The 10615-nt window shown below is 39.3% G+C and overlaps 2 protein-coding genes across 2 annotated transcripts; one reads left to right on the top strand and one right to left on the bottom strand.

Annotated features, from left to right (window-relative positions):
* Positions 1 to 82: 82 nt before the first annotated feature.
* micos13 (mitochondrial contact site and cristae organizing system subunit 13) lies at positions 83 to 2772 on the bottom strand. Its single transcript, XM_069694887.1, has 4 exons — positions 2615 to 2772; positions 2044 to 2200; positions 839 to 896; positions 83 to 585 (listed from the first exon to the last, which is right to left on the bottom strand). Exons 1-4 carry the CDS (start codon positions 2641 to 2643, stop codon positions 488 to 490), a joined length of 342 nt encoding a protein of 113 aa, XP_069550988.1. The 5' UTR covers positions 2644 to 2772; the 3' UTR covers positions 83 to 487.
* A 540-nt stretch (positions 2773 to 3312) lies between these two features.
* Positions 3313 to 7058, top strand: hsd11b1la (hydroxysteroid (11-beta) dehydrogenase 1-like a). Its single transcript, XM_069694883.1, has 6 exons — positions 3313 to 3463; positions 5182 to 5312; positions 5541 to 5744; positions 5852 to 5945; positions 6472 to 6637; positions 6730 to 7058. The coding sequence occupies exons 1-6, from the start codon at positions 3379 to 3381 to the stop codon at positions 6911 to 6913; spliced, it is 864 nt and encodes a 287-aa protein (XP_069550984.1). The 5' UTR covers positions 3313 to 3378; the 3' UTR covers positions 6914 to 7058.
* The last annotated feature ends 3557 nt before the right edge of the window (positions 7059 to 10615 follow it).

Here is a 10615-nt window from a genome sequence, read left to right on the forward strand (position 1 = left end):
AGCGTGTGTGTGTGTGTGTGTGTGTGTGTGTGTGTGTGCGCGCGCGGTGGTTTGAGTCAATGAATCGGACTAAAGACGAGACGCGAGTTAAGATGGATGTATTACTCACAAATGGTGAAACTTCGTGTATATACACAACAGATATTATGTTCATAACATGACTTTGGTAGGCTGAGGACAGGGTTATGTTGGTACACACAAAATTAAAGAACAACTTTTAAATACATTTTTGCTTCGTGGCATTACGTACAACTCCCACCTCATGCCACCATCAATTATAGAACCAGAGTACCCATTCAGCACAGCTGTGCACTCCTTGCAGCTGAATGTCTCAACTTCTTTTCATCTAGCAAGTTTTCTGTCATGTTGGGTGTTCCTTCTTTCTTGAGTGCGTAAGTGTGGGGGCTACAAGTTTTGAAGTAAGGTCATTTCTCAAGTGCAAAAGTCAAACAGGCTGATAGTGTCAGGTCACCCAGAGAGCTCCTGTTCACTTGGTGAGGTCCTTCAGATACTCCAGTCCCTGATTTGTGTATTCAGTCGCTTTTGTTGGAGCCTCCGAAAGACATGAAATTGTCCACCGTATTCCTGCAATAAAATAAGAATCAGTAGTTGGGGTTTAATGCATCAAAGAATAATACTACCCTCAAAGTCATAATGCTGAAGATGAAATTGAATACTGCCACCGTGAAATGTGGAAAATATCGTTGCATGTGATGCGTGAAGTAAAAAAAAAAAAAAACCACTAATCTGAGCACACTCAAAACACAAAATCATGCACTTACTAAATTTTTACCCTCTCTTTTTAAAAATAGGAACAAACATATAATTCGGTTCTGACCAGAGTTCCAGGACTGAACAGGGGAGAATTCAATCTTCGGCATGGTTGGAAGCTGAGTCTGAGGAAGAGGAGGGAGAGGAGGATGTCTGTTAATTTCTGTTAACAGTATAGTACACTGCTTTGTAAGAGGCTTTGCGGCAATGTGAATCGTAATGGACGTCATTTGGATCGATGTCTCTTCACGCGTGATGCTACTCGGCGTCACACGAGCCCCAAACCCGCTACCGGCAATGAGAACGTGGGTTGACAGGTCGGTGCTTCATCGATAACAGGGATTAGTGGTATTGCTGTAGAATTGTAGCAGAACAGGACGATAAGATATCACTGGGATATTTTGTGTGGGGAACAGACTGACAGTCGGTTGTTGACAACGTACGTGACACTAAAACTGTCTACAGTTATTCATCATGTCGTCTAGTTCGATGATTTAGGAGGAATACAAAATGCTGTTGTTTTTTTGTTTTTTTTTACTCCATTTAAAGACAGAGCCATGGAACATTACTAAGTGTGACATCATTGTTAGATAAATGACTTTAAAAAAAAAAAAAAAAAAATTATATAATGTCAAAACTTAGATTCAATAAGAGTTCAGGAAGAAAATCAAATATCAGTAAGGGGTTAATGAATAGGACTGCTGTTGGTTTTAAACGACCCGGACTGGTTCGTAACCAGCAGAACTGGACGCCGAAAACTGTTGCAATGTAAATATTTATGTTTTGTGAAGTCATTTACGCTCCAATAAGGAACCGGGCACGAGATGGCAAATGAAATCCCATTTGTTCACCGTATGAAACATCAAAAAGCATCGACAGGGATTGTCTACAGCATCAATCTGTTCCGTCATTGTGTACGGCCACGTTTTACCAGACAGACGGATACAAAATATGTTTGATTTTTGTTTTGTTTTTGCTCTCTTATGTTGCATTACAATGTTTACAAGAGCTGCAATTAACGATTATTTCGTCAATTAATCCTTAAAATCTTGGAAAATGGTGAAACACTTCCACTAGTGTTTCCCAAAGCCCGACAGGGGGGGGGGGGGGGGCGGCTGTACATGTTTTTGGTTTGGTCCCGAAACAAAACAAAACAAAAAAACAGTGACTACTGGTTCCTGATCCATGGAGGAGAGGAGAGGAGGAGGAGGAGGGGGGGGGGTTCATGGGTCGGAACCAAGTTAGTGAAGCGGTGGATGATGCCATCTGTACCTCCAGGCCGAAGTACTTCATCCACTCCTGCAGGGCGGGTGGGATCGCTGCTCGAGCCTTCTCCAGGGCCTTTGAGCCCTGCTCGCTGCTCCCCAACAGACCGGAGTCACAGGCGACGAAGAGGGCTCCTCCCGCGATGGTCACCTTGGTGGCCAGTCTGGAAATGGACCAACAGCGGACACGGTTAGGCCCGTCAGCCAGAAATAACCCCCCTCCCCTCCCCTCCCCTCCCCTCCCCACACAACACCGTGACGTGACCACACGTACTTCAGATTTGTCCTTTTGGTGCCAAATGATCAATTAGTAGTTAGAAAGTTTTAAAATACGAGCTCAACGTTGGCGAGGGAAGACAGCGTTAAGAAGTTAGTCAACAAATCCAATGGAAAGATACTGAATAAAATAGTGTTCAAGGTGAATCAATGACCAAACTAAATATCCAGCTACTAAAAAAAACAAAAAAAACCACAATGACTTCTACTGAGCAGACTGACAGTGAGCTAGTTGGCTAATCGAGGAGTTAGCATCTACACCAAACATAAGGGACTTTACGAGTGAAATGTAAAATACTAACTTCACCACGGGCAAAAGCCTCGCCGCCATGGTCCAGAGCGGAGTGATTTCCTTTTTACGTGGCTGTTTTAATAAACACTCCCAACAACACAGGACCGTAATACAGGCTAACTGGTTCGCTTCACTGAAGGACAAGCCTGCGCCTGATCTCTGCGCACAAAAGTGTTGTCAATAAAGCTACGTTCAAAAGTAAGTGCTGATGTTGTTTCACATCAGCAGATTCGTTCTTTTCTGACGACCCCAATTTTTTTTTAAATTTTTTTCCTCCCCCGTTTAAATGTTTAATTTGACGTTTTAGTAAAAGCAATAACAAAAAAAGAAATATAAAGAAAAGGCTGTTGTTTGTTTGAAGAGGCCGTTTTTAAACAATAAAGTTACGTTCAAAAATAAGTGCTGATGTTATTTCACATCAGCAGATTCGTTCTTTTCTGAAGACCCAATTTTTTTCCCCCCAGTTTAAATGTCTAATTTGACGTTTTAGAAAAAGCAACAACAACAAAAAGAAATATAAATAAAAGGCTGTTGTTTATTTGAAAAGGCAGTTTTTAAACAATTAAATACTTCATTATCTCTGTGAAGAAATGTGATCCTGATTTAAGTCCAATAAATTTATCTGAAAAAAAAAAAAAAACCGCCCCCATGTCAAGGGAGAGGTGGGCGGATTGCATAAATGTCACTTTTCTTTCCCACACAACTGGGACAAAGCAAGTTAGAGGACACTTCTTTAAAAACCCAGTGCTTACAATTTACTAGTTATTTTCCAAAATGGGAACTTTAAAAAAAATCGTGTTGGCCAGTTTATGTGTTGCTTTCTTAGCTGTCAAGTGGACTGTACCCAGATTTGATGCAGGTAAGTTAAGAAAGATTATGTTCCCTGCTTTTGTAAATTGTAGTTAACCTTCTTATCTGTTTGGCTCTTACTATCAAAAACTTTGTGTTGTTTCAGTTTAACAGCAGCAGACATGCAGTTGTTAAGGGCACCGCCATGGCAGGTTATTGTTTCACCTGCAGGTGGTTGCAACGCGTTATTAATTAATGGAACAAAATATTGTGAAAGCATTGACTATATTTATATGTGTTGGGTATATTTATCTTTTTTTTTTAAAGTTTTGACTGTGTGAAACATTAATTTTAAGTGTTATGGAGAAGACTGTCTATGCTCCAATGAGACTGAACCCTTATCGATAGAAAACTCCCACAATAAGTGAGGTAATGCCAGGTACATACATATAACATACAGACCATATAGGGTAAGAGATAGGAACTAGCCTATATATATTGGATCGTATAGATACACATATTAGATTGGTTCAGAGAACTGCATGTGATTTCTGCAAATCAGCAGTAACATAATAAAATATAAATTCAGACCAATTTCCAATATCCTAATGTCAAAATGTCCACAGAACATCTGTTTCCATGTCACAAGATCAAAGTTGTACTGATGAAAATGTTATTGCTTCATAGTGCTTTGCATTCACGCATTGTTGAGCACTAAATACGGAGCTTTCGTACCACCGCTTTCCATTTTCAAACAGAAAACGTAACTCAATTTTCAAAAACACTTTAAGAAAATATTTATTTTAAATGTAACACATTTTTGTTAGGATATTCTCTATATTTGCTCCCGTCACCCCACTCATCACTTAATAATGAACCAGCTCCCCATACGAGTGTGGACCATGTAATTGGGACTGCGAGGTTCAAACTACACGGTCAAATCTTGCGTATGGGCCATGTAAACTCATCATGTAACTGTGTTGGTGATGAGATGCTTAATATGCTTATTGCGCTGCTCTCCACAAAATAATCTGTGTATCATGATGATAATGAACGTTTAATGTCCCCTTTGGGAAATTTGGGAGAGGAAGCACAAACTGAGCGAGTAATTGGTGATAATCTGCTTTCCGCTTGTGACTATATGGCCTTACCAGAGAACGCAGCATTTATCCACAGAGTGCACAGTACAGTCAAGTTACCGCATGTGATGAAATGATGTGGTTTGAGTCAATGGGATAGTGTTGTTGTACTTGTACATATCACAATTAAAACATTATGTGATCTGATAATATTTTTATATTATTTTATTCTGTATTTAACAAATGGACAATGATGATGAAAAGAATGGTTGATTAAAAAACAAACAAAAAAAACGTAATATTGGACCGTCTTACAACCCCCATACAAAGCCAAACCCTTCTCGGAGTCAGAGATTTTGTACACCGTGAGCCAAATGAGTTTAAATGCCCTTTATGGGTGACATTGATTGCGTTATCTTTTCTCGGTATAAGTCTATGCGATGAATTATTCAAGATATAATGAGGATCATAGTTTGAGCTGAGATTACTATTTTAGTATCATCAAATTCAGTTTCAAACTTGATATGCATGTGTATTTTAAATTAATGTACAGGCACAATAATATGTACTGTGGTCATGTAATCTACTGTCATATGCATCTGTGTTATTACTTTTAATCACTACACCATTTTAAACATTTCTTTACTTTTTATGTCTTTCACGTGTTGATATAGTTTCACCAATCTAAATGGGCATGAATTTGTTTCAGAATCTCTCAGAGGTGCCAAGGTCTTGGTGACTGGGGCCAGTACAGGTATTGGTGAACAAATGGCATATCATTATGCCCGCTTTGGAGCCCAGGTTGTTATTACAGCAAGGAGGGAGAAAGTGTTACAGCAGGTCAGTGAACTTTAAAACATAAATGATATCAAAGTTCAAACTTATAAAAGTATTTTAAAATAAAGACTGCATGCACATCATGTACTTCATAGAAATGCAATAGGACAGAGAACAACAGCAGGTTTATTAAAAGCATTTGGTTGAAATACGTTGTACTAGAATGAGGCCAAAGGTGTTCCTGGAGCTGTATTGAACAATTTATCCATTCTTACTGATTTTGGTTCACAGGTGACAGAAAAGTGCCTGAGTTTGGGAGCTCAGAAAGTGTTTTACATAGCAGCGGACATGGCCAGTGAGTCTGACCCTGAAAAAGTAGTGGACTTTGCTCTGGAGAAGCTGGGAGGCTTGGATTACCTGGTTCTCAACCACATTGGCCCAAGTCCCTTCAGCACGTGGAAGGGAGATGTGGAGCACACCAGGTGGCTGATGAAGGTATTGGAGCATTTTTATGTTCTCTCAGCACATCAAATGCAGAGAAAGCCTTCATCTCTGTATGTGTAATGTGTTTGTGAGTGTGTGTGTATATGTGCTTTTCAAAGGTCAATTTCTTCAGCTATATTCAGATGGCTTGGAAAGCTCTGGCCTCCCTTGAGCAAAGTAAAGGATCACTGGTGGTTGTTTCATCCCTTTTGGGTAAGTTTACCACATTATTTTTTATACACATGTTGATAATAGCACACACACACACACGATATAGTCATCATCATCATCATCATCATGGTCATCATATACTATGATGATTCCTTTGTAAAGCTCTTTTTCGTGACAAACTTAGACTGTTTACCAAGTTTTTGAAAAATTCAAAATATTGAATATTTGATGAATTGATGAATAATGCGGACCTTCAAAGTTCATTTATGACCTTAAAAACAGCAGAGGACACAACAGTCTCACCTCTTAGTCAATTTAGAAGCTTTCAGTCATATCAAAGGCTTTTCATTAGCGGATGTACATTTTTTTTCTCAGCATATTTCTAATCAAGTGGACTTTTTTATTTTTTATTTTATTTTTTTACTGGTGCTCAGAAAATAACAATCAACTGAACACTATGAAGTCTAACAGAATACTATATCTGCTAAAGAGTATTATGTGTCTAAAAGCTCTTGTAAAGTTACTAAATGGACCAGTCTGAAGACTAACAGTTGTTGATGCTTCACAGGTAAAATGTCCAGTCCCTTTGTGGCACCTTATACCGCAACAAAATTTGCCTTGAACGGCTTCTTTGGGTCCCTTTATCATGAGCTGGCCATGAAGAAGAGCAATATATCAATCTCTATATGCACACTGGGGCTCATTGATACTGACTCAGCTATGGAGAAAGTCAGGTCAGTCAAATATGCATGCAAAACAAATTGGCATCATTGATATAGTTTTTGCTATTTGCAGTTGTTAAATGAGGTATTTTTCTGCATTCTAGCGGAGTCACTAAAGTACCGGCCTACCCTGCCTCAGATGCAGCACTGAACATCATCATTACAGGAGCTACAAGACAGCTGGAGCTTTTCTACCCTTGGTTCACGTACATTGTGGCTCTTAGCAAAGATTGGTTTCCTTCTGTCACAAACCATATCATCCAGAACTCCTACAACTACAGTCCATGAAGAACATTTATCTTTAGCACTATTGTGTACTATTGTAAAAGACAACACATGGAGCAGACATTTCTTCCAGTCATATTTTGTTTCTTGTGCTTGTTAGCTGTGTTATTTGGTGTGCTTGAACTTTATCTATAAAGTGTTGTATTCATTTTTTTTCTTTATTTGTCTGTGGACATTTGAGAGCTGACAGGAAACAACGGGAGAGAAAAGGAGGGAATGACCTACAACTGAACACGGACGTAATCTTAAATCTATTATTTTTGTCAACTGATCTTATAAATGATAGAAGCCAATAAAAGGATCTTAAACCCAAAACCCAAGCCAAAATAAAAGACAAAGAAAAAATAAGGTTATTTAGCATTGTCAGTGTAGTATCTGTTCAATTGCATCTTAAAGGTCTGACGAATTGCTTCATATTTGGCTCTTCCAGAAAGTGAGACTCCTGAATTTAATGGTAGAAATATTTAGAAGTAAGACAGTCATATGAATTTAGGCATGGTAAACAGCGCTTTGGCTTTATGTTAACCCCTATTCAATTTTATTGATATGCCAAATCCCAACACAAGTCATCTCAGGCTACTTAAAATACTAAAGTCTTTATAGCATTAATAAAAGGAATCAAACAATTCAGTAATTTTCACAAGTGACATCTGGAAGGAAAAAAAACTCCCTTTTAACAGGAAGAAACATCCAATAGAACCAGACTCGAGAGGTGGGCAGCCATCTGTTTCGAGTGGTTGGGGTGAGGGTAGAGCAAAGACAAAAAAGAACAGCATAGACATACAAGTACAGTATGTCAGTGGGGCCAGTTACCGCAGACCAGAAGCATGCAGCTCCAGAGTCACGGGTACCTTTAAAAAAAAAAAAGCACAAACCTTGGGAGACAGGAGAACTGCACAGGGTGACAACAAACGATAGATCAAACTATTTGAGAGAGAAAAGGCATAAAGATAATGAGATATAATGGTGGCATATGAATGATTGGAGTGTAAAAGAGCAAGGAGAGGAAAGGAGCTCAGTGAATCGGGAGGTCCCCCAGCGGCTTAGGCCCACAACAGTATAACTAAGGGATCAAAGTCACAAAACCAGAGAGAGAGTCTGTGCATCCTGAACCTACCAGATACCTGAACTGGTCCTAACAGGGAGAGGGCCCAGCAACCTGAAGGCTCTACCTCCCATTCAACGTGGGATAATGTGGTACTATAAGAGCTTTGAGAGAAGATGGAGCTTGGCCTGTAAGAGCTGTGTAAGACAGGAGAAGAATTTTGCATTCAATTCTTGATTTTAGACTAAGCCAATAAAGATCATTTAGTTTTAGCTATTGCCACTTGATTTGATCTAAGTATTCCGTAGTGTTGAAATGATGCGTTAATCTGAATGGATATACTTTGAATGTCCACATGAGGGCAGTAGTGCCAAAATAGTAAAGCAGCATCACTGCCTCTGAACTACAGGAACCAGTGAAGTCCATTCCCTGTTGAGAAAAAAACCAAAAAACTAATAGCAGTGGATCATGCATTTGATGGTGATGAGATATTTTAGTTTTAAATAGTTTTACCTTTAAAAATGCATCCTAAATACCCCTGCGTTCACAATTTATTTTAAACCTCTATCACCATATCAATATTACCACTCCCTGTTCTTTTTCCTCTCTTCTCCGCCCTCTGGAGTTTCCTTCATCTCCATTCCCTTATATTTCATTTAGCTTTGTCTTCCCAGAGCTGGCCACAGTAGGCGTTCCAGACTTCCCACAGAGCAGGACTTTCTCGGTGGGTTCCTTTGTGCCTTTGTTCATCATCCCCAAAAGCACCACAGGCTTCCTGTGAAGCTGTTGGCCAAATCCATCCTGGTGGTCTTTCCTCTATTGTAACACACCCTGGAAGCTGTACCCTGCTGTTAAAGCAGTCCTCTACTGTATATTAGGAGTGAGCTGTCCTTAAAAAAAAAAAAAAAAAAAAAAAAAAGTCTTACTAAAACTAATACTGTAGTTTGAAAAGTTGAGAAACAAGCAATTTCCTTTGGATACATATAAATAAGATTCTGGGGCAACAAAAAGAGGTCTTGAATCTGTAATATAGGAGTCTGCACAGTTCACATTCAGTTTTCCGTGGTCTTGATATAACTGATGGTGACAAGTCATTGGAATACTTGTTCTCTTTGTCCTTATCTTGACACTCTTGATAATTTGATAATCTCCCTGCAGATATCATGGAAAGAAAAAAAAAGTTTTTCCCTTCCTCTTCCTCTTCCTCACATGCACACACAATGGTGGGGCCTCCTGGAGAGGAGGGACGGCATGGCCTGGGAGAACAGCCAGAAACACCTGCAAAAGATTAGTGCTTCTAATGCTAGGCAATAAATCCTCTCACCCCTCTCTAGCATCTCTGTCATTCCACTGTGCATGGATCTTATAGGCTGAGAAGCATCCACCCACAACAATGACAATGACATACACACACATAGAAAATATAGTAAACACCAAAACTTTGATGGATCCATGAATTTACATTGTCTTTTTCATTATCTGCTGCTCTGAATGCTGCAAATTAAACTTACATAATCACTATATTTCGTCCATATTATGGAGGTTTCCCCCAGGTATAGCGCAGGCTCTCTATCAAGATCAAACATTTTCATTGTTACTGCAAACAACCAAGGCCAAGACCAAAGCTGAGGTTGGCTGCTTTACTGACTTGAAAGGTGTTAGACTGATCAGCCAATCAGACTCCTATTTACTGAAGTTCACAAAGGAGTTTGAATTATGCTTTCCCCCCCTTCCCCATGATACAGCATATCATTTATTCTCAATGTGTATAGCTAAAGAACAGCTTTAGATGTGCTACAGTAGTCAAATTAAATGAAATGTAAAATAAGTCTATAACCTTTTTCCACATAGCCTACTGTAGCCTATGTCCTCTGTTTTATATCCACACACAAAGTCTGCTGATGCAGCAGACATGTCATGTTTCAGACCGTAAATAGTCACATATCCATGGAAATAATCCGGTGCAACTCAACCATCGTGCACCAGTCCCACTTTATGATTCTTTCTGGTCCTGCTTCTTTGAGCACAAAGGACACTGCTCCACAAATCTCCGTCCAACTTCATCCATCATTTACTTTGAGCTCTACCGAAAGGACAGCCTTGGTGTACACACACATACAGTATTGTGCAGGTCTGGCTTGCATGTATTTTCTGTGCATGTAAGATTAATCTTGGACTACCATGAGGTTTGAGAACGGGTGACAATGGGAGGTAGCAAAGTAAACTATAGCCAGGAGGTAATACACAGATGTAGAGTATAGTGTATTGATAGCCCACAATGTGACACAGGAAGATTGTATTATAGTACATCTGTTAAACACAAACACACAAAACCTTCAAAGGCAAAACAAAATAAATAACTGCGATTCCAAAAAGGTGCTGCCATTTTACTGATCATTCAACTGTATTGTTTTAAGTCAAACAAACTAAGCAACCAATTTGTAGTTCAACATTTGGTAAGTAAACGTATTCATTTTCTTTCCACGAGTCTGACGAGAGGACTGACATCACTCTCAGGTGTGTAGCCTATAGCTACTGTGGAGCAGCTGGTTAGCGTACCTTAGCTTTCGCATAAAGGCAAGTAACTTTACTAGTTGCCTTGTAAATATCTGGGGTTTGTTTTGTTTTTTTGAGCAATTTAAACAAAGTGCAACTGGTTA

The sequence above is a fragment of the Brachyistius frenatus genome, unplaced genomic scaffold (genome assembly GCF_029030835.1).
Source record: "Brachyistius frenatus isolate BFR_SWC_R1_liver_20210118 unplaced genomic scaffold, ASM2903083v1 Contig_18, whole genome shotgun sequence".
Lineage (NCBI taxonomy): Eukaryota > Metazoa > Chordata > Actinopteri > Embiotocidae > Brachyistius > Brachyistius frenatus.

Excerpts from the sequence above, each read along its gene's own strand:
- micos13 (XM_069694887.1), bottom strand. The coding sequence starts at position 2,643 with ATGGCGGCGAGGCTTTTGCCCGTGGTGAA. Across the intron at positions 897-2,043 it reads TGAAGTACTTCGGCCTGGAG|ACTCAGCTTCCAACCATGCC; the intron begins GTACAGATGGCA and ends CCTCTTCCTCAG. Across the intron at positions 586-838 it reads TGTTCAGTCCTGGAACTCTG|GAATACGGTGGACAATTTCA; the intron begins GTCAGAACCGAA and ends ATTTTATTGCAG.
- hsd11b1la (XM_069694883.1), top strand. The coding sequence starts at position 3,379 with ATGGGAACTTTAAAAAAAATCGTGTTGGCCAGTTTATGTGTTGCTTTC. Across the intron at positions 5,745-5,851 it reads ACACCAGGTGGCTGATGAAG|GTCAATTTCTTCAGCTATAT; the intron begins GTATTGGAGCAT and ends TGCTTTTCAAAG. Across the intron at positions 5,946-6,471 it reads GGTTGTTTCATCCCTTTTGG|GTAAAATGTCCAGTCCCTTT; the intron begins GTAAGTTTACCA and ends GATGCTTCACAG.